The sequence below is a fragment of the Aphelocoma coerulescens genome (genome assembly GCF_041296385.1).
Source record: "Aphelocoma coerulescens isolate FSJ_1873_10779 chromosome Z unlocalized genomic scaffold, UR_Acoe_1.0 ChrZ, whole genome shotgun sequence".
Lineage (NCBI taxonomy): Eukaryota > Metazoa > Chordata > Aves > Passeriformes > Corvidae > Aphelocoma > Aphelocoma coerulescens.
This window is the reverse complement of record NW_027184085.1, coordinates 23,653,443-23,680,357: the sequence shown is the minus strand read 5'-3', so window position 1 is coordinate 23,680,357 and position 26,915 is coordinate 23,653,443. Positions and strand designations below refer to the sequence as shown.

The following is a 26,915-nucleotide window of genomic DNA, read 5'->3' as shown; positions in this document are numbered from 1 at the left end:
GCGGCGGCGGCGCAGGGGCGCCCGGGAGGCCATGGCTTCGCCGCCGGGCGCCGAGAACCGGGCAGACCCGGGCGAGCGGGAGGCGGCGGCGGCGGCGGCGTTGCAGGCGGAGCTAGGCGCGTGCCGCGCGCAGCTGGAGCGGGCGCGGCGGCGGCTGCGGCGCACCCAACGCCTGTACCGCCGGGAGCGGGAGGGCGGCGAGGCGCTCAGGAGGCAGGTAGGGCCCCCCGCCCCGGTTACCGCGGCCTCGGGCCCTTCCACCCCCTCCGGGCCGGGCGGCACGGGACCCCCGCGGCCGCCAGCCCTCGACCGGGTGCCGCACGGACCGCGCTCCGCTTGTCCCGTCCACTCGACCTGCCCGTTCCACCCGGTCCCTCGGCTCCCGGAGCCAGCCGGGCTCTCCTGGCCTGCGGGCGGCCAGAGCCGGTCTGAGGGCTCGAGTCAGACCTTGGTGGTGAGAACGGTAACGCCTTCTCTGCCACAGGGTTAGATTTGCAGTCAAAAGGAAAGATTGCATGTGGCAGCGGAAAAAGAAGTCTGTTAAACGAAACGTGCTGTAAAGGAAGAGTGGAAGAACTACCCTGTAAATGCTTCTGACAAAACAAGGAAGTTTATGGGAGCCCTCATCGCAGTGTACAGCTTCCTTGTGAGGGAAGGCAGACGGACAGCACTGATCTCTCTGGCAGAACCCGAGGGAACGGCCTGAAGTTGTGTGAGGGGAGTTTTAGATTGGATATTAGAAAAAGGTTCTTGACGCTGGGGATGCTTGGGCAATACAAGAGGTTCCCCAGAGAAGTGGTCACAGCACTAAGCCTGACAGCTCAGGAAGCGTTTGGACAATGCTCTCAGGCACATGGTGTGATTCTCGGGGATGTCCCATGCAGGGCCAAGAGTTGGACTTGATGATCCTTGTGGATCCCTTCTAGTTCAGAACATTCTGGGGCTTGTAAATGCCACAGATGTCACCACAGAACAGTGGTCATTGCTTGAAATCCAACTTTACAGGGTGGGCATTTAGGAATAACCTCAGTTAAGTTTCTCTGATCCTTTGTGAGCAGAAATTATGTGTTTCTTTATGCCAGCCGTTCAAGTACAAAATTATCTCCTGCCAAACAAAATCACTTCAAACACCTGTGGTGCCATTATGTTTTGTTTGAATTATGAAATGCAAAATAGGCTGACTCTTTTCTGAGATGCAGACCACTAAAATACAGTATTGTGTTCTTAACATGCAGTTTTTCTTTCAGGTAGAAGAACTCACTAAAGAAATCCATAATAGAAAGGAGAAAGATACGTCTAGTGTAGAAGTACAGACAGAGGACTGTGCTGCATGGTCACAAGCAGGTAGAGAGGGTGGTGATTGTTTAAAAGGGCATCTAGAACAATATCTTAGTTTGAAAATTTTGTAATATAGAATACATTTCAAGTCTATATCCTTTGCTGAATTAAACTCAGAAACTTGACGTTATCTTTCAGATTATTTCTTACTTATTCAAGCCATTAATTCAGGATAAAATGTAGCATGGACTAGCAGAATTCATGCCATTGTACTTTGTTACGTAGTAATCTCATGTTGCAAACATGCATGCTTTACCAATCTTTGAAGTATATTAAAATAAGACATAATTTGTTCAGTAAGAGTAGAGTAAATGCAAAGTAGAGGCACTACCTAATATTTGATTTTCATTAGACTACTTACTTGCATAAATTTCCAGTTTAAGATTTGGTATCCTTAAACTGCATTAGTAAAATACTGCCTTGCTAATTTATGCAACTTCAACTTTTCTTTCTCTTCCCTCCTCCCCCCTGCAGATTATTACTACTATGAAAATTATTACAATCACACTGATACTCAAGATTGTGCATCTGAACTACCAGTGCAGCACAGTCACGGGACTGAAGGCACTGAGCATAATTCCACAGAAGAATTGGAGACAGGTGCTAATATTCCGCTAAGGAAGGATAGCACCAAAGTTATTGAAGATGGGGAAGAGGAAAGTTTCGTCCAGAATTCACAGGTTTCTGGACTGTCTGGGGTTTTACTGGTTTTGAAATCAGTACTCTGTTAATATTCCATCTAAAAGATGTGCTTGTGATCCTGACATTTTATACAAAATTACTTTTTGTGATAGTCTGGTGCTGATAATATCCTTGTACATCAAAACTAGTTCTCTTTAGTATGTAGTAAGTGTATCATCCTCTTAGATTTGTGTTCTGGAGTTTGAGAGTTTTTTTGTAGAAAGGCACATATATCCCACATAGCCTTGAAGCAGGATCTTTTTTATCAGCAGAGTGTGTCCAGTATGTCCATCCTGATTTTCTTAAATAGTACTTAGTATTTTTTCTTCCATTGACATGAGGAAGCAACATATAAGGAGAACGGCGTTGTTGGTGGGGTTTGTTTATTTGGTGGGTTTTCTTCCCTGCTCCTCAGCCTTCTCTTAGGTCACTCGCTTAACTGAGTTTGTGCCTTAGCATCTAGCAGCTGAAATGGAACAGAGAGCAGAGATCTGTCTTAGGAATGCTCCGAAAGATGTTTTCTGTGTGTATTTTTGATGTGAATCACTTTTGAATAAAGCCGGGATAGAATGAAAGACACAGGCTGAGGTCTTGGTCCTGTTGAAATCAGTAGGAGTTTATCAGTAAATCACAGCTAGATTTTTGCCTTCTGAAACAGTCCACGTTCACAGAGCCCTTACCTTTCTTGCTTTCTGTTATCAGGAGACAGAAGAAACTTCAGTACCAGAGGGTTCTTTGGCAGAGAGCTTGAGAGCTGCTGCAGAGGCTGCTGTTTCACAAACCGGATTTACTTATGATGAAAATACGGGATTGTATTATGACCATAGCACTGGATTCTACTACAATTCAGTAAGGATCATTTCCAAAATGCTTGGCATTTTTCTCTATTGCAAAAGTTTTGTTAGTAGAAGTTGATACGAGCAAAGAACTAAGATCCAAGCTGATCTTACGTTTTGAAAAACAGGTTACTGAAGATAAATAGCGTTAAAAGTTTGTTAATTAATTTTTTTATTATTTCAGTCAAATTAAAGATAGCAGGCTAAGATACAGATTTAGATTTTAATTCAGTTCTTTTTGATGTCTCCTAGATCTTTAAGTTACTTGGTATTGTAGAAATTTTATGCTGTAAAGCTGATCTGTAACTCTTTCAAACGTAAGAGCTTGAGCTTAAAGATGTCTTGTTTAGAAAAAGATGTATTTCTGAAGTCAGTTACTTCTCCACAGTGAAAAGCATGTTGAGAGAAAATACACAAAATGTTTGTGCTTTTACTTGAGTACTGTTACCAACTAGTTTGATGCTACAGGAAAGAAAATACTTCTTCAGAAAAACAGATTAGATGATGGATCATAACTTCTTAATGGTTACTTTTTGTTACACATTTTTATATAGCTTTTGACAAGGTTTTCTTTTTCTCCTATGAGGTGTGTATATGTATACAGATATATGGATAGATACGTATACAGTACTGTGCTGAAAACAGAATTTGTTTGCAGTGTTATATTCAACTCAACTTTAAAAAATGCGTGAGGTACACAACTGTTTATTTTTGGGATGCTTCTGGACTTCATTTTTAAGGTCTTAAAAGGATAGCATTGCTTTTGACATAATTTGTGGATTTAGTTATACCTAAATGTTTGGGGCTAGAGATTACAGTTTATGGTACAATTATCCAAAATAGTATCTTTTCTTGGTCAGTAAGTGTTCTGAATTACAGGAAATGTTCTTGTAGTGTGTTTACTGGCAAAGTTTTGGTGGTGGGACCAGGGGCTGCAGAGGTCACCTCTGTGGGAGGAGGCCAGTGGCTGCCTGGGCATGGGTGATTCCACTGCAGGGCACAGCACAGCAATTAGAGAAGCTGGTGGTGCCTCTCTGAAAGCAGTGTGAGAAAGGGTATAACTGTACACACTGCAGTGTGTATGTGGGGGCAAGTGTGAAAAAAAGCCCTGTGAACACCAGGGCCAAAGAGGAAGGAACAGGAGGAGGTTCTCCAAGTACTAGACCAGGCCATTTCCTGCAGTCTGTAGAGCAGACCACACTGAAGCTACTCACAGTACAGTCCATGGAGGATCCCACACAGAAGCAGCTCCTTAGGGAACTGACCTGTGGAGAGCCCACGCCAGAGCCCAGAGTAGGTCTTCCTGGTAGGAGCTGTGGGCTCCTGTGACCTGTGGAGGACCCATGCTTGAATCAGTTCTTGAAGGTCCCATGCTGAGCAGGGGAGAAGTAGAAGCAGAGATCTCAGCCCCTCTACTCCTCATTTCCCTGCACCACTCAGGTGGGGGAAGACCGGTTGAGGAACTGGGGATGAAGTGGTACAGCTGAACTTGTGAAAACAAAAGAGACTGGGAGACGTGTTTTTAATTTGGTCCTTATCTTCCAGCTCTATTTTAAATATTTCCAAGTTGAATCTGGCTTGCCCATGATAGTGACCTCTGTCTTGACCTATGAGCTTTTCATCTTATTTTCTTTCCCAGTCTTGTTGAGGAGGGGAATTGGCAAAGTGGTTGGATGGGCATCTGGTAGCCATCCAGGATCAAGCTACCACAGTTTTTTCATTTTATGAAACTTCAAATGTGGTTCTTTATTAATCAGATGTTTCTTTGATCAGTGTATTTATTGAAGTGATGATAATACTGTTCTTCATTTCTTATAAAGGAAAACCAACTGTATTATGACCCAGCAACTGGAATTTACTACTACTGTGATGTGGAAAGCGGCCGATACCAGTTTCATTCACGAGTGGATCTGCAGTCTTACCAGTCCTCTGGTACTAAGCACACCAAGGATAAAAAGGGGAAAAAGAAGAGAAAAGAACCAGAGTGGATTGCTTCAGATGAGTATAAGGTAACTTCAGAACTGACAGAGAGAAAATGCAAAATCTGTTGGGTTTTTGCCCATGATGCAACTTACAGGTTGTGGGGCTTGGTTTTATGCAGAGAATGTATGCTTATTTTTTTGAACTATTTAAACATACGTAAACTATATACAGAAGGTTGCTAACATGTAGTTAGTTTCAAATAACTTTCCCATTGAATGATTAAGGATGAAACTTTTAACTTGGATTCCCTTGCTTTTTCAATACTATTTTATTACTACCCAACCGTAAAGGAGTCTAAAACTGAGTATCAGTGAAGTTTCTTGATTAGCAGGCACACGAGAATGAATTCAGTGTTGTGTGGGTTGGATTTATGTCAGAAATTAAGTGTTAGTGGCAACGTCTTGGGTTTGGGATTTTGGCTTGTGATTTTTTGTTGGTTTTTTGTTCAGTTGGGTTTTTTTCAGATTACATTAGGAATCAAAAAAGTGTAAATTTTGAAAATACACTCATGTACAATCCTTTCTCTGTGACTGCATTCCAGAGCTTCGTCCACTGGCATTTTACTGTATCTCTGCTATCATTTGGGATTGGTGTCTTGGAGTTCTATTTCTTTGCATATTCTGCTCTCCTATTGATACTTTACTTGGTCAATGTATTTTCATAGTTGTTAGTGTGTGGATAAGCTGTACATCTTAATAAATGCCCATTGTAATTAATTTGTATTTTAAGTTACAAAATTTTTCTGAGTGCTAAGAAAGCATACCATGTGGTGTATAGTGTCTGCCTTGAAAAACATTACTCACTCTAAAACACCAAGAAGTTCTAACACATCTATTAAACCTCAGGAAGCGCTTCCTTCATGAACAGTCTTAATAATGTTGAGTCCTGTTTTGCCAAGTTGTTCTATTATTTTGTTATAAAATTGAATATATTGATTTCTTGGTTTGCATTCTTCAAAGCTATTGCTTTAACCATTACATAGTTTCGTTATGTAGCCCTCAGACAAGCAGATTGGTTGAAATCTGAAATAATTACCTTACTGTACAGGTAACTGTACATAATAGTCACATAGCGTCAGTGCACTGTTAAAAACTTAATCAGGATTGAGGTCATCTGAAAGATTTGAAAATGGAAACTATTTACATTAAAGAAAAGTGCAATTAGGTTAAATGGATAGTGGTTGTTGACTGATAACACGTTTTATAAGCAAATTGTGGCTGATGCAGGAATTCTTACTCCTTGAGGAAACTTCACATGAACCTTCCATTTGGAAAACTTGATCTGGATACTTAGCAACACTAAGTATAATGATTCTTTAGACTTAAGAGACAAGAGCTAATGCAATGGAAGTGCCGTTTTAGCAGCACCCAGGTTCTGGGCTTGCTCTGGGGAAATACTAAATTAGCATTCTGCCGCTCTCAGAAGACATTGGTCAATACGGAACTTTATCCATCATGTGTCAGGAAAGAAACATGAAAAACTTGTAGGAGTAAGTCTTGATCATAAACTGATTAATAAGTCTCTTAAATTTAGTTCTGTAATGAACTGTTACCTAAACCAACAAGAGTGTTTATAAAAGTTCTAAGACATGTATAGCTCTGACCTAGCTAATAATGTTGACTACGTTTTTGAATGCCATCACAGTCTGCTTCTGTAATCTGATTAAACTAGAAATAGAGGTTTGTCTTTAACTTACTTTATACTGATGTTTTTATTTAAATAGTCTCGTTAACAAATCCTTTCTGTGAGACTTCACAGTCGCAAGGTAGGAGGTGAACATCCGTTTTTTCTCGTGTTTTATTGATGGTGAACTGAGTACTTTGCTTTATTTGTAAATTCATTTGTTTGACCAACACAGTAACAGGGAAAACATTTAAGTATACTCTAGTGCACAGATCTTTCCTTCTGTGAACAGGGAGTGAAGGTCAATGTTAAAGAAGTAATCATGGCCTTTTATAATTTTTAAACAAAACCAGGGAGAATATGAAGTGGAACATAAAACACTCTCCATTTTAAACTTCAAAAATAAAAGAATGCCTTTTTGTCAGTGCTCTTCTTTGTAAATGCAGTGCTGGCATTAGAAGAAAAAAGTACTTTACTGACATTGTTTACATAGCTGAGTTAAGACATTTTATTCTTGTACTGTGGTTATTAATCACTTAAAAAATCTATGTTACATTAATATAAAAGATTAAGTTTTGCTAAAATAAAAGATTATATTTTTCTGTTATAAAACTGAAAAATTAGTTTATAAACTGCACAGTCAAGTGCATAGATGCATGGTATTTTTTGGCAGTATAATTGTTGTCCAGTTTAGTCTGGTATTATCAAAGGCACTAATTAGTTCATAATAGAATAAAACTAAAAACATCTGGTTTTAAGTAGGACTTTGTAGTTCAAGCGTTATCTATTGAAATGCTTTTCTCCAAACTTACTGCCCAGCCTTCTGCCTTTTCTTTCCCGGAACGCTGTTTAATTTATTAAAGTTATGACAATGCTTTTGAAGACTAGTACCTCATTATTGCTTTTCCCAGTCAATTATTAAATTGTGCTGCTAGCCTGAAAAATGGTCCCAACATTGCCTCCTTTTTCTACAGATGGTACCGGTAGGAGAAAGTTCTGGTTAAATGCCTGGGCTGTGGACCTCTAGTGTTAAGAAAGCAGGGTGAACTTTTGGAAACATTGTACACCCCCTGAGCGTTATAATTCTTGGGAGAAGCTGAGGTGGTTTATAAGATTATCCATGTGAAGCAGGGGAAGACAGTTAGCTGTAGTTAATCTTAAATTAGCTGTAGAATCTTAAATTTTTTTTCTCTCCTTTTCAGTTAAAGGAATAAATGTAAAAAAATATTGATAGATATTTAGTATTACTTAAAAAATTGCGGAATACAAGAAATAAGGAAATTTAGCAGCTATGTGCGTAGATTATCAAACATATGTTTCTATGTAGATGGTATTGGTAGCTATGGTTTTGGTAGCTATGGCTATACCAAAATATTGTTGCATTTTCAACAAGCTGAGTTACCAAACAAGAAAATACTCGTAAGTGTCTCCTAAAATGAATGTACTTCTAATTGTAAAAAAACAGTAGTGGGGGGAACCATGGGCTTGCTGTCACTTGGGGAATGTTCCTAATTTATACAAGAACTTTCCTTAAAGAAATCCTTTCTTTTCAGTCACTAAACTGAATATATTACAAATAGTGTTCTTTTGACTTATGAAACAAAGTATACCATCTCTACTTAATTGCTTTTAATAGACAATCGGGATTTTTTTTTTGCCAGGAAGAAGTATTAGCCCCTGTGCAGGTCACATAAAAAGATTAGTGGGATACCTTGAAACTTTTAGGCATATAGTTTAGTTCAGGTATCTTTTTGTAGGGGTAGGTTAAAAAAAGGTGGGACAAGAAACACGGTATTTTCTCTTGTACAAGAAAACCCCTTAAATAAGTAAATTTGGAAAAGTTTAAAAAGCAAAAAGGGTGTCATAAATAATAATGGGATCCCTGCCCAGTGTGAAGATCCAGGGCTTCCATACAGTTTGGAGAATAGACTGTGCAGTAGTGATCCTGCAGTTCTACTTGCTGCACTGGCACCATTAGAAATACATAGCAAAATTTAGAAGGAAGGTCTGACACATGCCATTTTTTCCCATAAATTGTTTTTAAATTTAATTTTTTTTTTCAAAGTACCACCTAGTAAATTCTATTTCAGATTGGTGTTTAAAATTAACTTCTAACATATTCTTTCCATTATAGACACATTGTAGCTACTTCTGTAGGAGAGACAAGGCAGTTTCAGTAGTATTTCCCATAGAACTCTTGAAGCAGTGATTTTTACTTTTTTTATCACATGTAGTTTACTTTTTGCTGATATTCATCCCATCTTTTGGTACGTCAGTTGACAGAAACCATGGCTAATCTGAGGATTTCTTCTTTTGGATTGGCAGCTTCTGGTAAAGGTAGAGTTGAGACAACAAACGCATTAGTCCACGGATGTTTACCTTTAACCTTGATATTTTTATTAAAGGAAAAATAATATCTAGTAATTGATGTTTAGATACATTTTTTCCTAAAGGAATTAATACTTTTTTTAAGCTATTTGATTAAAATCCATTCACCTGCAAAGTAGCTTTGAAATATATTTTAAATACTGTGTAAGTAACATCTGAAGAAAACTTTGATGGCATTCTGGAATATTTGGGAAGAGAAGTATTTAGCATCTCTGTGTAATAGAAAGGCTCTGAACTAAAGAAACTACTCATTCTTTAGGTAAGGTAAATTACTGTTCCCCATATTTCAGAGCTGTCCACCAGTGTATAAAATGACTTCTATATGATGTAGGAAGAGCTTTTTTTTTCTGGCATTTAATTAGATTTTTTGCACTGGAAAATTGAGTATTGTGTAGGGTGGATGAGAGTAACTGAAGTACTTGTGAAATGGTTTTAGCACATGAAAGCTTAGTCATTTGAGTGAAAGAGCTATTTTTAAGTGTTTGAAAATACTTCTTTAGTAAAATACTGAATTGCAGATTAGTATTTCAAATTGAGAGAGTCAATGCTAAAGATGTACTATTCAGTCCTGTAGAGGAGTTTTGAGAACCCATGATTCTGTTAAATCACCTACTGAACTTGTAGCAAACCAAGAAAGAACAGGCTACACATTTGAGAAGAGCTGTATTTGTCTGTATTTCTATGTTTTGTATAAAATAAATTGAGAAAAAAACCAGTTTAAACAGTGCAGTTCTTAGAATTGAGCTAACTATGCTCACAATAAGTTCTGATTTATAGGCATGCTGAAGAATTGCATGAACATGGATGTTGATCAGCCATAATACAGAAAAATTGAAGTTTTGAAAGACAAAATGTCTTGCTCTGTAACAGTAAAGCAAAAAGTATAGTTAAATGCTTAAAATATTTTGAATTTTTCAGAAAAACAGTTCAATGACAATGATAATACATATTTTCTAAGTAGAACAATCTGCATTTCAAAAGGTCATTGTAATCAGTATTTTGTGGCCTATTCTTTATGTAAAACCATCAATTCCACTCACATAAGCATGATTTGTTATTCTTTTAAGATCAGTTCTGATGGGATACATAAAAATCCTGATTTCAAAGTACTTTTGCCTGACTTTGTCAGGGATGCAGAAATGTGAACCAACTCAACTCTATTAAAAAATAGTTTATTATTGATCAGATTGATCACACCTCTCAGCTTAGTGAGAAAAATCCCAGAGATAGTGTGGTAATACCCAGTAGACAGAAAGTTTTTCAGATCTGGGTCACATGGAGTCAGTCCATGTCTAACTCATGACTGTTGGTGTCAGTCTACTATTTAGATGTATTGGGCAAAAAAACACTGAAAAAATGTATGTGCCTAATATCATGGTGTAAAAAATGGCTATAATGAGCATGTACTTGCATACGTTGTGTCTTGTAGCACAAGTTTGGGACGAAGAGTTAGTTACTCATTGAGAAATCAAGTGCATTGCTAGAATTTATGGTTTGTTCAGGGTAATATTTACCAAACGTTGTGCTCACTGCCAGTTCCTGGCTTTTAAGCAATGACTGTGTGGAGGCAAGGCATTAGGTGGTGTTTGCATAGTTACGCTTTAATACGTGCTACACGTGTACTGTGTTAGTACTGGTAGTCGGCCATGCTTTAACCTCAGCCAGCAGCTGAGCCCCAGGCAGCTGCTCACTCACTCCACCTTCAGCAGGATTGGAGAGAGAATTGGAAGGATAGGAGTAAGAGGACTTGTGGGTTGAGATACAGCCACATGCGCACAAGCAAAAGAAAGCAAGAAACTGATTCACTGCTTCCCTGGCTGGGCTGGCAGGTGTTCAGCCATCCCCAGGAAAGCAGGGCTCCAGCACAGGTAATGGTAACTGGGGAAGACAAAGGCCAAACTCTCAACATCCCTCCTGCTTCCTTGTCCCTTCCCTGGGGTTAATTGCTAAGCATGATGCTATGTGATGTGGGATACCCTGTGGACAGTTGAGATTAGCTATATGGGCAGTGTCTTGTTTCCAACTCCTTGTGCACTCACAGCCTCCTCGCTGGTGGAGTGGTGCAAGAAGGAGAAGAGGCCTTGGTTTGTGTAAGCCCTGCTCAGCAATAAATAAAACATCTCTGTATTATCAACCATGTGTTCAACACGAATCCAAAACACAGCCGTACACTAGGCACTGTGAATAAAATTAGTTTTACCCCAGCCAAAACCAGTACATTTTATACGTTATGGAAAAGGATTTCTTCACCACAAGATCCTTTCAAATGCTTTAAGGTTCATTCAGTATCCCCATGCTTAATGCTTATACACTTTGTCAAGATCCATATTCAATTTTAAAATCCTTATTTCATACAAGGTTTTCTAAATGTGAAGACAGCATTTTTATCAGTACTTGACTATTTAGTTTGCTTTCTTAACAGCTGAATGTAGCAAAGTGAAAAAATACAGAAGCTGCTGAGAAGAGGCTTAATGGTCATATTGGCAAAATCGTAGAATGAATGTATGAATGGAATCCTTGGTCTGTTTATAAGAGTGTTTTAAAAATTCCTGTTTTCAACACAGAACCAAGCGTGTGTCTTTAGTAGCCAGGCTTTGAAACAGCACCTTTTTACTTTCTAGTTTAAAATACCTGAAATGATGCCAAAATCCTGGGATATCATGGGATTCACTGTGGAGAAGGAGTTGAGTGGTTGGACCATTGTACTTGGGCATTAGTGCATCACAGTCAAGTGTTGTTTCACTTGGCTTCTGATTTGAGCAGCTAGTGTAGTTTCTTTGTTTTCAGATTAGATTAGATTAGAATACCCTGAGCTACTTTGTTAGTTTACAGTATTATAGAAGCAATATGTTTTAGGTTGCAGAACACCTTGTTATGTTTGGTATCAATCTAATACCCGTACCAAACATAAATATAGACAAATGCACTGAAAAATACAACTCATAAAAGGGAAAATCAGATTTTCCAAAAATATTTCTAGTGGAATTAATGTGTTTGGCATGTCTAAACTGTGTAGGCTTACTTTTGGCAGGATTACTATGCTTTTTTGTTTAAAATAAATGACATTACACAGTGACCTTGCAATCCTGTTCCTTTCTGTTCAAGGATTTAGAGGATTCAGGGAGGAGGGTTAGTGCATTATAGAGAAACCCTGAGCAAACCAATAGTCTTTCAGTTAAAGCATGAAAACCTTTTTAAAAAATCACTGGTTTTACCTGAGAACCTGCTGTCTTACTGAAAGTGTTTCAAAAGTACGCTGGCCTATCCAACAGCTGAGAGGACTTCTTGTGTTTGTCTTAGTCTATGCCACTGATACATTTTTACAATTCTGAAAGTGGTTTAATTTCCATGATGTTAACATTCACATTATTTCACATATCTTGAAATGGAAACACACAGAAAGAAGTCGAGGAGGTATTTTTTACCTACTGTATTGCAGTATTTGGTACAATTCAAGGCAATTGAATGCATTCACTCTAAACTCAAAATGATGCATAATTTAATCTGAGATTTTATCTTTTAAAGGCACTTCTGTTCATTTTTCTCTTTTTTCATCCTTTTTTACCTTCTTTTTATTTTTTTCTAAGACAGTTGTCTACTAGATTGAGAATTACATTTTCAAGGTACTCTAGCAAAAATTAATATGAAATTTTAGATTTCTCAGTTAAAAAAATGTTGGGTTTTTTTTTCTTTCTAATGATGAAGTAAGTGGAAGTGGGAGAACCTGTAATAATCCAATCTGTCTGATATTCAGTAGAGAAATTGAGAAGTTTCTTGAAGTAGAAAATGGATTTTTAGTAGAACTGTTTCACATAGCAGAAGTTAAGCTTATACCCTCTATGCTATCTTGATTAAAGACTCTTAAAGATGTGCTTTTGAAAGGAGGAAGAACAGGTCTATAGGTGAAGCATGAGTGGGCATTCCAGATATTCTAGACCGTGGTAATAAAAAAGAAGACAAGAACAGGAGGAAGATACAATGAAGATAAATGAAAGACCTTCTAAGCAAGTTGCAAGAATTGAATAAGAGAGGGACAGAAGTGAGTGTCATAAAAGCAAAATAGGAAAATATTCAAAGTGATGTTGTACGCATTTGAAAATGACGACAAGATTCTAAAGTTTCTAAACATTTCTAAAGTGTGAGAAAAGAGTGAAGTTTAGAAGAGGAGTAAGTGAAGTTTAGAAGAGGAGGGCAGTCACACGTTCACAAATAGAAGATGGTCTCAGTCACATCTAATAAGATATGAAAATATTTTTACTGAAATGTAAAAGTTCTGCCTACTGCATGTGTAAAACTTTCTGGAAATTTAACTATTTCTTAATAGTTCTAAAAATAATTCTTCCTAAGTGAAGAGTTTACTTCCAGGCTAACAGCATTCTTTAGCAAAACTCAATGTGTAAAGACTGTAACATTGTGTAACTCCCCTCCAGGATTTGGACACAGAAGAGCAGAAGTCATCTAACAGTCTGAGTTGCTTTTCCACCACTGAGCAAGTAAGTTCTACTGAAGAAGATGAGTCTCCAAATGTAAGAAAAAAGACTAAAATGGACACAAAACCACGAAACAGTCTATCAGCCAAAGAATCCATTTCTACAGACAGTATAAATTCACGTTCCTATAAAAGTACACCAGATGCTGCAGCATATACAGATCACAGTAGAACAGCAGACACAGAGAGTGAACCAGAAGAGGGTGAAATTACAGATTCTGAGTGTGAAGCCTACAGTGAGGAGGAATTAACGAGTGAAGAAACTGGTGATTCAGAAGACTCAGAAAATGAAGGTGAATTATTGTGGATTATATACGATATAACTGTATTTTTCCAGGAGCCTGTTAAAAAAAATTACAGTTTGGATAATTGAAAGAAAATATACAAAAGCATTTGACTTGAGATACTTTGAATTAAAAAGTGCTGTATGTTACCAGCATTTCTTTCCCTTTCTTCACTTGCACAAAAGTAAGTAGTAGTGTTTTTATGAGAGCTGTTTCTGAGTATAACATCTGTGCTTGTGTAGAAGCCTCTGGGATTGCAAAAATGTGACTTGATTAGGAAAGTGAAAGGAGAAAATAAACTCTGCTGCTAAAATAGGGGTTCTAGACCAGTAATTCACAGTAATTCTATGTATTAACTATCTTAAATTAATATACAGTATTTCTGATACTGTTTGTAAACCATCATGTACAGTTGAAGGCAAGATGGATCTACTGTGGTGAAAAGCAACATGGAGTATTAGTTGAAATCATATTTTGTTTATATTCCAATGGCAACTTGTAAGAAATGGATATAGACAGGAAACCTGTATGCTGTTTTATACCTAAGTGTTCTGCTAGGTCTCTAAAAAAAAAAAAAAAAAAAAAGAAGGTAACCTGTGAAAAGCTTGATGCAGCCAGTCAGAGCTGTGTATATGCAAAGGATATGTCAAATCACAGAATGAAATACAACCTATAGAAAACTGTATTGTATTGTCAGTTTGTTTCTTATGTTTTCATTACTTTACTTAACTACTCAGATTCTAAGTGATTAATGCTAACCAAAATGTGCTTGCTACCATCAGGCTTTCAGACTAAATTGTCTTTTCTTAATATCCAATGCTGCAGTAATGCTGAAGTAACAAAAACTGGAGCATTTCTCTTCCCCTAGTACCTTTAAAGGTTTTGTCTTCTCACCTGTCTATTCCTAGCTGAGATCATTGGAGATTGTTTCTACAAATGTACATCCAAGTACAGAATTCATACAGCTGTTAGAATATAGTATCTTAATGGATAATGATGCAAAAAAGCATATGCGTCTGTAGGCTCTATTTTTTTTCTAATCCATGTTGATGAATAGTGCTCCTAATTGAAAAAACTGGTAGAAATACACTTGACATAGAAATTGTCATATATAAAGTTTGATATGCAGGAGGTCTGTGATGTGGTGAACAAAAAGGTGCTGCCTTTTCTCAAAGTAAAATTGTTTTCTAATCTGTTACAATTAATGATCCATAAATTACAATATACTAGTAAATTTTGTCAATGTATATATATTTTACTGCTGTAACTAAAGACTTGTCCACATATAAATAACTAGAATTAGGAAAACATTTGTAATACTTTGATGTGCAGTCAGAAAGCCTTTGAAACAATAACCTCATCAAAGTTTTCTCTCAGATGTGGTTACACATTTCTTTTTATGAAAGTTGCATATTATTCTGCTAGGTAATGCCAGAATGTTTTTCAGTTTTTTAAAAACTATGGACTATAAAGTTAAAACTGTAATTTGTTGGTACTAATGGTGGTGGGTTTTTTTTCTGTATAATTATAGATGAAGAAAAGATCTGGCCTCCTTGTATCAGAGTAATTGTAATAAGATCACCAGTTCTACAGACTGGGTCACTTTATATTATCACTGCTGTGAAGCCTGCTACAATTGGAAGGTAAAACAGAATGAAACTTTATATATATATATATATATATATATATATATAATATTTATATCTGAAACCACCTCATTTTGAAAGCTGTGGAAAGCACTTAGGATTGCTAGTGTCTACTCTTCATGCTTGTCTTCCTAGGCTGCAGCAGTTGTGAGGTTCTCTGAGTTTGGTTAGTCCACAGTAAGAAATTCAAGTCAGGTCACATAACAGCATGTTGTCGTGATAACATAACAGTATGCACAGTTAATGCAGCTCAGCAGACCTGAAAATTTGTTAGTGGCAACTCGATCTTGTGACCGAGCCCCAGTGGCAGCACAGCTGCACATCCTTCTTTGAAAACTTGTTTCCTAGAAAGTAAGTAAATTTTGTTCCAGGCCACTGAAGTACTTTTTCAAAAATGGAAAAACGCCCTTCAGAAATTCAGGATCACAAGGAAGAATATCCTGGAGTTCCTCATACATTCAGATTTCAGTAGGGTTTGTTCATGGCCTTTAGATAGTAAGTTGGTTTGTGCTAGACTGTATTCTTACAGTTCTAAATCTGGTCTGTTCGTTGTGGATGATGAATTTAATGATGATGTAAAGCTTTTTCCATGCTTACTAAAAACCTCACCCTGGAAAAGCTGTTTCTATCTAATGCTGATAGATGTGTTTTGATTAGCTCTTAAAGGTGAAGTCCATGTATGTGAAGATGAACAGACAGCTCTACTTTGAATTTGCATATAGGGCTTTTACTAGCTGCATTGCTTCTTAAGCCCTTAGTATAAGAATCTAATACACAATAATAATAATACAGTATAATAATACAATAATAATACACAAATCCCTTCTTCCTGCTACAGTGTTTTAATAACAAAAAATGTAGACCAACCAAAACCCACCCTGTATAGATTACTCTTTCTTTACTTGTATTGCCTGCCTAATGCGACAAAGAATTTAACTTCACTGTTGAAGACTGATGCCAAGATACACTGAAGAGCCTGAAGGATGCAGAGTTCAGACTGTTATTTACAGGAATTGCATGACAGTTCAGATAGAAATGTCAGGTTTATAGATAAGAATTTAATGGTACCATTAGATCACTTACTAATTGCCTGCTTGGTATAGTTTATACAAATGGCAGAAGGGACCTGAAGCAAGTCTTTTCATTGTGTATATAGCAATACAATGTTTTGTATCTGTAAAAATTCCTAATAGCTTAGAAGAGAAATATTATATTACAGTTCAACTGAAATATACCTTTTATAAGCCACACAAGATGTATTTCTACTTTGTTGTGATTTGTATATCAACTTGCCTTTCCAGAGAAAAAGATGTTGGACACACACTTCAGATTCCTGAAGTTGGAGTCAGTAAGGTAACTCTTGTTCATGTCTGCTGAAAGGTAGATCAGAGGACATAAATGTATGAATTAAGCTTTAGATTTTATGGCTTTAAATTTGGAAAATCATGTTAATTTTCTGAAAGAACTTTCAGAGTGAGATACGGGTTTAGCCAGACTTGAATCTAGAAACAAAGAAAACACAAACTATTTTACTGAATGGGAACTTAACACAAACAACAGCATGTTTTCAAAGTCTAGAAAAGCTAAATACTCTTCTAAAATTGGAGTTCTACTCATCTACAGTGTAATGCACAGTAAAAAAATTATATTTTGAATCTTGAATTTCATAGTTACTGAACTTGAGGAAAAATCCTGTAAGTACTAATGGTATATAAAATTTTGATGTCAGATAGTAAGAATTTTGTTACCAAGTAATGCAGTCCTTGCAGTATGCTCAGAGCAAAACGGTTTATTTTCTTTTTCTTCAAGCAACTGTGGAAATAATGTAGAGGGAGTTTGAAAAATTAACAGAATTCCTTTCAGTGGTAGATTGAATGGAAATTCTTGTTCTGTTATAAATTCTGTGCTCTGTTTTGCTAAATACTTCAACACAGACCCTAAATATAGCACTCAAAAGAAGACTGTAGATTGACGTTGTGTCATCCAAACAAAAAATTAGTTAAAAAACATCTGTAAATGCAAGTATCTCATGAAACACACTTTACTGTGTCTATTTTAAATGATAGTTCTCAGTAATCAGCTGCTGTATATCATACTGAATAATTTCCAGCGCAAATATTTCCCTGCTATTAATGACTTTCTCAGGCATGTGTTTCAAACTGGGCAAATAAAAAGCCAAAAGGCTTTTATTTTTCTGTAATGTTACCAGTTTAGTACTTCGCAGGTACTGACAGTTTATATAAGAAGTCACTTCACTTTTCAGAGAAGGAGTCAAAGGTGAAAAGATAAATTACATATCTGTGGAAACAAAAAGTTACATACTAGTTTGTTTTCTACAGTATTCTTACTTTTTAGCTGTGGACAACTTCGGTGTTTGCTTTTCTTGAGTGGACAGTGAGATTTTAAAAAATGCTATACCCTGCAGATTTAGCCTCTTTAGAAGAAGTTTTAGTTCTATTCAGTAAAACAGAAGTAGAAAATAAAATATGTATTGAATGAACTAGTCAGTCTCCATCATTATGGGAATATTCCATTTAGTAAGAAATGCTAGTTAATCTTCAAAAAATATATATACTTTTTTTTTTATTGAAAGCAGTAACTTCAATTGCCTGAAATTGTCAAATTTGAAACACTTTTCTAGACTTACTGCTTTTATTGGAAGTTCTAGTAGGCTGGAGAAGTTGGTACTTTGGTTTGTTCAGTGGCCTTTTCTGGAGGTTGTGCATCTCTTTATTAATTTGGCCAGGAGCTGTGCTTTCTCTGGTCTGTGTGGGCTTGGGAGCAATACCTATATTGAACTGCAACAAGACAAAAAAAATAGACTGTTAATCTCAATATGAGAAAGGAGATGAAAGAAACGGCAAAAGATTGGTACTGATTCTGACCTAGGTATTAAGATGCAGGAGGGGGTGAATTATGTGAAAGTTACAAAAGCATGGCATTAAGGGAATTATTTCAGATACGAAAGACCAAGTAAAAGGAAGCAGAATGAGATCTTTTTTTAAATGACAATGCTATAACATACCGTAAAAGCAAAAAACCTTTATTGACAAGAGCAGTTTAAAAGGCTATATTACTGAATCTTGCAGTTCTTTAAGTAAATCACATTTGCCACATTGGAAGAATATAGTTGTCCAGTCCTGAATCATCGTATGAACAGAATAGTTACTTTATTAACTGTATATGTTAGCTCATGCTATTGTGGCTTGTTCATTTACATTGCACAAGAATGAAACCATAAGATGTGAAATACTCAATTAACTTAAGAGTACCAGAGCCGCTCATTTTTAAGGTCTCAAAATATATTCTGAAATCTTACCTTAAAATAAGATTTAAATTGTGAAGTACTCGCTTGACAAGAACATTTAACTTAGGCTTCTATTTGTCAGTTTCATGCAGAAGTATATTTTGACCACGATTTGCAAAATTATGTTCTTGTGGATCAAGGCAGTCAGAATGGAACAGTGGTTAATGGAAATCAGATTCTCCAGGTGAGTACCTATTGTTTTAGTGCTCTATACAATGCAGAAAACTAATCTTGTGGCCATTTAAAACGTGTTATGGCAAATCACTTACAATGCCATTGTATGTCTTCTTTCATACATTAAGGCCTGCCTTGGTTTCTTTCTGATTTTAGGGCCACATACAGTGCTTAATGTTTGGATATACTAGGAAAAATCCACTATGGTTGCAGTTGCTAGAGTGAAATACCCACTGTAGTTAAAATACGTGCCTACATTTGTGGGGCCAAACTGAATTACTGAGTTGTAAGCAGTGTGCATAAAATAGAGTTCATGTCTTTCATGAGTAGTTAACTTGGCTGCCAAAACTTTTCTTTTACTGTAGCCTAAAACAAAATGTGATCCCTACGTCCTGGAGCATGGAGATGAAGTGAAGATTGGCGAAACTGTGCTTTCTTTTCATATTCACCCTGGCAGTGATACTTGTGATGGATGTGAACCAGGACAAGTTAGAGCACACCTTCGCCTGGACAAGAAAAAGGAGCCTTCTGGTTAGTTACATTATCACTGGATATATTTTTTGTTATGGCTGTTTACTCTATAAACATAATAACTAGTTCCGTTTTCGTGCAATTTTCTCATCAACTGGGAATAGTTATATATAATGATGTATTTTCTTCATGGTATTATATGTGTCTTATGTATAATTATGTTAGAACAAAAATTCTCACATTTGTTGTTTGTTTCAAAACACTGTTACATTAGTAATTAGAAATCCAATCCTGTGTTCTTCCTCTTAGTTTGTCCAGCACTTAGCAAAGAAGAGAGAGAGTTAGTCAGAAGAAAAGCATTAAAACAAATACGGGTAAAATATGGTTTACAGGTGAGTTTACAGTAGAAGTTGATTAAGTTTTTGTAATCTTGTGGTTCTTACCACTTTTTTTTTTTTTTTAGTACTTCATGATTCCTATTTTAAGTCATAAACTTCATTAAATAAGGCAAGTTTTCAAATGCCCTTAAATCTAGCCTGGTTTGTCTTATTATTCTTTACAAACCTGTACAGAGAAAGATGATGGTAAGAGGTCATGAAAGTTCCATGGAAAATTAGAAGGAAGATCCTTTCAAAGGATCAACAAGATTCCTAATCCTTTTGAAGTTAAGATTTTGCAAGACACTTCTATTTTTATTTCTGCAGAGTAAGTTTTCACTGAATCACAGTCCTATCTTTTATTTGGAAAGGAAACACAATAAGCAACTGAAAAAATTATGGAAGGAAGAAGGAATTTTTTCAGGTTTTTAAGTCCATAGAAGAATACCAACAGGAACATACAAGCAATATAATATATATGTATTCAAATTACTTCTGTTGTAGAGATAATTTTAACTATGCGGTTGCTTCTGGCATTTTTACTAAGTATTCATGTAGAAAACAGAATGCCATAATTTCTATCAAATTCTTCAGGTACCAAAATAATACTGATACAGAATCTGTAAACATGCTTAATTCTGTCATTTATTCTGAAAAAAAGTAGTTGCTGAGGAACAGGCTAAATGTTTATATAAAAAGCCAGTGGCATGTCCACATGGTTTCCTGCTTAATATTGAGAGATTGACTCTTTATACCAAGAGAAGATTCAAGAGAATCTGTTATTTTATTTACAGCTTCTGAGATTACTGAATTTGACAATATTACATGATGATGGCAATAATGTGATTTACAAGGTATGCCTGCAGGCTAAGAAAATACTAAGTGAGGACTACAGATTTTGTTATAAGATTTAGAATTAATGAAATAGGCTGAAGCTGCTATACTTCTGGAGGGAAAAAGGGAAATTACCAAAAATAAAGAATTTAAACCCCGCCCTCTTTGTCGTGATGCAATTTAATCTGCTTGGAAAGAACACAGAGTATGAAGACAACAAGGCAGTGAAGAATCCAAAGTACAAAGACAGAGCAGGAAAACGCAGAGAGACCATTGGAAGTGAAGGAACCTTCCAGAGAGATGATGGTTCAGCTTCTATTCATATGTAAGTTGGGCATGGGAAAGGTATCCCCCATGTCTTTCTCTTCTGAATCTTAAAAAAATGATCATAAAATAAGTATCAATTTGTTACTAGCATACAGCTTGTCAGATTACAAATTACCTGTATATATTGTGTTAGGAGAGATAGAAAATTTTAACCTTTCACACTTCCCATTTCACATGGTCTCATGTATTAACTCCTCACCTTCCATACAGAAATTATCTTGGCCATAAGGATGCTTAGATCACTTCCTTACCAACTCAAAAATTTAAAGAACTCTCCAGCTGCACTACTGACATCTTCAGTAGTGTCTGTTTTTCAAGTGGCTCAATTTTCATTTTTCCTATTCAGTCCCAGTAATGTGTATATATAAATGCAGACTTTTCACCTGCAGCTTCTCTCACTGTCAATATCCAGCCACTCATAGGACATGTATTTATTTGATGTTCCTTCTGTTGTTATTTTTGTAGCTGTAGTTCGGTTTTTTTTTTAAGAAACATGAACTTGTAGGTGCTTGTAAATTAATAAAAGGAGGTGTGAGATGATGAAATAGGTGTATTAAGATGATTTGGCAGCGATACTGCTTTTATCTTAATGTAAGCCATACCCTGCTACCCATGATGTATCTTTTAACTCCTAAAGCAAGCGAGTAGTTCAGGAGTTTTAAGAAAGCTGATATTGACCAGAGGCTTGTTAACCAAAGATATTCTTGCAGGAACTTGCAAAAGGTAGCAAGGATCTTCTGGATAGCTCTTGATGGATTGATTACTGGTTTCTAGAGCAGCATATGTATGCACATTTATGTTGTTCAGTATTTGAAAACATACTCTATAACTCTTGCTTATCAGTTATCTTAAACTTTCTTTGCAGTGAAATCAGCAACAGCAACAAAGGACATAAAATGTTGGAGAAGATGGGATGGAAAAAGGGGGAAGGCCTGGGAAAGGATGGTGGTGGCATGAAGGATCCGGTAGGTCTTTCTGGTTTTCACTTGAAACTAAAATAATGGAAATGTAGTGAAAAGTATCTAATTCTGTACCACTATTCACTATGCCATGTATCAAAACCCCGGTTAGGAAGAAATCATCTCAGTAGGATTAATCTCAAATTATATTTTCCTTGACTTATGAGGTATTTCGAAATTTTTAAGTAGTGTTGTCCTTTCACTAGACTGTGTTCATTAGAAAACTAAGCAAAGGAAGACAGACAGCTTCTAGCCATTGAATTAATAATCTCATGTTTGAATACAAAGTCTGGAGGAAAATTGGAATAAGTGATGTGAATTAAGATTGGTTTAGGGTGGAATTCTTCACTTTCTCAGAGGCTGATGTAGCACAAAAATCAAGCTAGGTGATGGGCCATTAGAGAGGAAAAGCCAGTTGAAGTCACTGTAGCCACCAAGTTGTGGGTCTCTGGCAGCCACGTTAGTCCCATTTTTGTCACCAGAGATGTATTGTCTTTTGACAGTAATGCTGCTCAGAGCCACTCCATGCCCTGTGTTGTCAAACTAGCCAGCATAGGGATCATATGCTGCTCACGCAGTGAGGTGTATTTCACAGTAGTGTTAGTGGCAGGGGACATAATACAGCACTCTAGATCATAGTTCCAAAGGTGATGATTTGACACATCATTTTCATGGTATTGTTTATATATGATCTAGGTGTATTAGAACATGAAAGAGAGGTGCTTGGGGAGAGGGGGTGAAATGTGTATTAGAAAAATAGAATTTGTAGTATTTAGAATACCTAACTTGCAATTACAACAATATTTAATGTATTTGACAGATCCAACTTGAGTTACACCAGAAGCATGCAGGTTTGGGTACTAGGAGACCAGCCTCAATTGAAGATGTTCAGCTCATCCAGAGCAAGAATAAAAAGAACTGGGATAAAGCAAGAGAGAGGTTTGCTGAAAACTTCCAAGACCCTAAATCACAAAGGGATACACCTAAGAGTACACCTTGGGTTAGAGGGACTGTAGACTGAAGTATCTAGTCCCACAGCAAGGTAATTCCTGAGTATAAATAGTTGGGAGAGAATTTTTTATTCCTTTTGCTTTTGCTAAAGCAGGAGTTTGGTTATATGTAAAATACAGTGGTGGAAAAACTTATTCAAGATTAACTCTGTTATGTTAATTGGTTTTCTGTAGTCTTCATGCTTTTATACACATTTTTAATAAGAAATGAATGGAGTTTAGAGGGATATTCAAATTTAAGTACTTGAAAATTATTCTTGTCACAAGCAGGAATCTCCCATTGTGTTTTTACACTTTACAGAAAATTACACAAAACATCTGTTACATTTAGTTATGATACCTTTAACATTTGAACAGTGATTAAAAATCAAGATTAAAAAAAAAAATCCCCCAGATCCCTACTACCATAGTGCTGTTTCTTCATGTTTGCCATTAAATGCTCGACAAGAGGTGTGCCACCACTCTTAAATTCGTACAGTTCAGTACTAGCTACATGTCTCAGCATACCTGTGGCAAAGGGGGAAAAAGCTTGGTTTTAAATGATTCAACATTACTGTTCATAAATACTGTACTCCATGAAATAAACTACCAGCATTAGTGAAGAAAACAATGTTCAGAGACAGCTTGTAGCAAAATTTTCTTCTGTGAAGAACTTGTTTGAGATTTGTTTAGTAAATCTGTATCACGCCTTTAAAAGAGGAGGTATGTTTAGAAAACTGCTGTCTGTTTGTATTTATTAACGTCTTTTTCTGATACATCCATTGCTGGCAATGGAGTTTATGCCAGAAAAAAAACCAACACAAACAACTGATTTTCGATGGGGAAGGATTTCCAAACTAAAGCTAAAAGACTGGTATTTATTGAATGTTCCTAAACACAATAAATCATTGTCAATTTAAGCAGCATGCTTCTTCATACTCTCTTGTCCATATGTTGAATAGGACTGCTCTTCTAAAATTAGTAAAATTTAATCCCACTTTGTTCAAGTTGAAGTTCTGGTACTTGTCCAAGGAAACATGGTAGTCTCATCATCCTACCAGATCTTGCGGGCACTGTGGAGTAAAACCAGAACAAGTTACCAGCCATTTGTCTTAATCTAGATGCATACACTACAAAGCAAAAGGTCCAATCTACTATTTAAATCCTGAAATGCACCCTAGTTTACAACCTGAAGCACACCTTACTTCTGCAGACAGAGGTGAAGATACAGTTATCTGCACTCAATGCCTGGAGCAGCATAACTAAAATTAGGTCACTGTTTGCCTTTGTAAGCAGTTAGTTGTCTACTGATTTAGTGACAGACGTATTATTGCTGTTGCAATAATATACAGGTATTGCTCTATTATGAACTTGTTGTTGCATTCCTTTTTATTGGCAACTTCACATTTTCAGAGGCTATCCTTTTCTAGCTGTGAAAAAATGTTGTTCTGTAAGTCCTTTTCTGTACTCGTTAAGTTTTAGTTCACTGTTGATCTTAAAAGCTATTTCTGCTAGTAGGAGGAAAAAAATCACTGTATACTACAAGAACATTTTTGCTCTTTTTTTTTTTTTTTTACTTCTGCAGTCTTCAGTGTAAATCAAATTATAAGTTTTAATTTGATGTAAGAACTGCAACTTTCCCTCTCCCCAATTATTCAAGTGTAACAGCTCTAAGAAAAGTGAACCACCGAGTTTGCATTTCATGAAATTTTTGAAGTAAGACATCATTTGCCTTCTGTGAGAGGCATGGACTCATGCAGTCAAAACTGACTGCTTTCAGTACTGCATCTTCCTCTTTCAGCAGTTCCATATAAAGGGCTGAAGCTTAGTCTTGGTTCAGTGTCGGTGTGACAAATATTCTCTCTTGATGCTGCCTAGGGAAGTGGAAAAAGCAGTTCCATTAATACACAGATTGTTAACAAAACAACTGGAAGTAAGGTTTGAGTAATCCTCATCAAGCAGTTGTGTGCCTTTATTGAGTAGGAAGACTTGTATTGAGCTAAATATGACTTAATCCTTTACCTCAGTGACTTCTTGCAAAGTTTTAAGTACAAATGAATGAGGTGAAAACCACCAGTGGTGTGCAACCCTTATGTGCAAATGCAGTACTGCTTTCCCTCATGTCAGGAGGGGAACAGGAGTTGCCATTGCACTATTATAATTTTGGAGGCTATAACCAGTAAGATACAGCATGAAGTTTAACTGTCTTACCTTCTCAGTCCTCCAGCCATCCCACTGTCTTCCCCAACTTAGGATACTTAGACTTGTGTTTTTATACAGCCAAAGTCAAGTTTTAGCAGTTTGCTTTACATATAAATACTGCTAGTGAATAAGTATAATCCTAAAGTTCTTAAGGATAAAATTAATCTGTTTATATAAACAAACTATTTTCTGTAGTCCTAACAGTGAATTTTGCCAACTTAGCGAGCGTATTTCTGAAATTTAAAATAAACAAAGAATAGCAGGTACATTCTTAAGTGCTGAACAATCCAGCTGACACATAAAGACAGGGAGTGCAACCACTGTTGTGCAAAAGACATGAACAAAACACCTATGCCAGCAGAGGCCCTGAACTATCTGCGTATGAACCGCTTTTACAAATTATATCATAGGATGAAACTGAAATGTTTGTTCGAGCAAAGCTGCTGCAGCTGGTTGTTGAAGGGTACCTGACTGGGGCTTTCTGCCAGCAGGTAACAAATCCGCCACAGCAGCAGGAAGAGAGGTCAAAACCAGCATCCTGGTTACCAGCAAGACGTACTGAAAGGTGCATTCCATCGGATTTCTTTCTGTGTCGTCTTTTTCCATGTACTGTGATTTCTCAATGTGGGATTTTTTTTTTCTCTGCGAGTTCTGATTTCTAAACTGAGGGTTTCATCTGCATCTTATTTTAATCCAGCAGTGTCTCTCTGCTGATGAACATACCTGCGTACGGGTTTCAGCAGCAGTGATCCTGCTTCAGCGCTTCAGCGCACCACCCGCTGTCCTCCGTCCGTGCCAAAGTGTCTCGGCGTCATTTCAGCGCTGCAAGCAGTACACACTCTGCCTCTCCTGCCGCTCCTCGTTTAGTAGCGCAGGGGAAGAAATGTGGGTCACGGTCTAGCTCCCTTGCGCTGTGCCGAGGAGGCCGCGCAGCGAGCCGGGCCCGACAGCCGCTCCCGCCGCAGGCACCGGCCGCGAGCCTCCGCCCGGCCCCGGCGGCGCTGAGCTGCCGCCATCTTGTGTGGTCTCACGGCGCAGGGGAAGAGCGGAGCGGGACCCGCCCAGCCCGGCACGGCCGCGGCCGGCACCGCCCCGCCCGGGGCTGCCCCGCCGGGCTCGCCAAGGGAGCGGCGCTGGGATGTACCGCTGAGGTTGCGGCTCATGTGCTGCTCTGCAGCTGAGGAGGAGGGAAGGGAGCAGGGAATCCGTCACCTTACAAGAGGACAATCAGACAAATGAAGACGGCAGCCGTAGATAGTAGTTTAAAAATACACCTACATGACTTTTTTTAACATTTTGACTTACAAATGGTCCTAGGAATGAATGAGAGGCGTCTCAGGAGTGATCTTGAGAAAGGCATGCCAGGAAGAGCCAGCGCGGCCCACCAAGGGAGCCAGCACTGCAGTAGTCTCAGAGTACCTTATTCACATCCAGCTGACTTAAAATTTGCCATGCCCTGCCTGTCTGTTGTAAAAGGTCTTACAGTCCCTGCTCCTTAAGCTCCCTGGGCCCTGTCTTCGTCTTCCTTCCCTTTTCTGTCCAAGGACAATGGTAGATTGGTGGTGTCTTGGTAGTCTTCAGTCAAGCCTGGTTGCTACTGCTGATGGTGTGCTTTGGTCAAACCTCAACTGCCAGACTTCGTGGGACTAAAAAGTTCACAGCTAGAATTTGTAGCACCCTGAGTCTTGCACAAAAACCTGCTTACCTCCAACATTTTCCTCCTTCAGTGCTTTCTTTGTTTCTTCCGTTGTTGTTTCCCCTGCTAATTTTTTTTCTTTTAGATCATCAGATTTCTTCATTTAGCTACTTTCTACACATCAAAAAACAGTGTGCTGATTAAGTAAAACTGTGATACTTAACTTAGCACCATCAGATTCCTCACTGGACTTGTTTATTCAGCCTTTTATCCTCTTTACTCGGCCTGTACCACCTCCAGGCAGGAATAGTTTAAAGTGCCCAGTGATGTTGAGTAAGGTTTATTGTGAATCAGAATTATAGTTTCAGTTC

At 37.5% G+C, this 26,915-nt stretch overlaps 1 protein-coding gene, 1 long non-coding RNA gene and 1 other non-coding gene across 3 annotated transcripts; 1 reads left to right on the top strand and 2 right to left on the bottom strand.

Moving 5' to 3' along the window:
* AGGF1 (angiogenic factor with G-patch and FHA domains 1) lies at nucleotides 1–23,632 on the top strand. The gene is made up of 14 exons (XM_069001171.1): nucleotides 1–217; nucleotides 1,248–1,344; nucleotides 1,813–2,018; nucleotides 2,722–2,868; nucleotides 4,676–4,864; nucleotides 13,280–13,631; nucleotides 15,154–15,265; nucleotides 16,570–16,621; nucleotides 18,658–18,759; nucleotides 19,115–19,280; nucleotides 19,530–19,612; nucleotides 20,629–20,756; nucleotides 21,624–21,723; nucleotides 22,538–23,632. Exons 1-14 carry the CDS (start codon nucleotides 32–34, stop codon nucleotides 22,736–22,738), a joined length of 2,121 nt encoding a protein of 706 aa, XP_068857272.1. The 5' UTR covers nucleotides 1–31; the 3' UTR covers nucleotides 22,739–23,632.
* Nucleotides 23,093–25,934, bottom strand: LOC138103132 (uncharacterized). The gene is made up of 2 exons (XR_011147667.1): nucleotides 25,632–25,934; nucleotides 23,093–24,580 (listed from the first exon to the last, which is right to left on the bottom strand). It is a non-coding gene; the product is annotated as an uncharacterized lncRNA (long non-coding RNA).
* On the bottom strand, nucleotides 24,804–24,932 carry LOC138103923 (small nucleolar RNA SNORA47). The gene has a single exon (XR_011147890.1). It is a non-coding gene; the product is annotated as a small nucleolar RNA SNORA47 (small nucleolar RNA).
* Nucleotides 25,935–26,915: the final 981 nt, after the last annotated feature.

Excerpts from the sequence above, each read along its gene's own strand:
- AGGF1 (XM_069001171.1), top strand. The coding sequence starts at position 32 with ATGGCTTCGCCGCCGGGCGCCGAGAACCGGGCAGACCCGGGCGAGCGG. Across the intron at positions 15,266-16,569 it reads AAGCCTGCTACAATTGGAAG|AGAAAAAGATGTTGGACACA; the intron begins GTAAAACAGAAT and ends TTGCCTTTCCAG. Across the intron at positions 19,281-19,529 it reads CAAGAAAAAGGAGCCTTCTG|TTTGTCCAGCACTTAGCAAA; the intron begins GTTAGTTACATT and ends TCTTCCTCTTAG.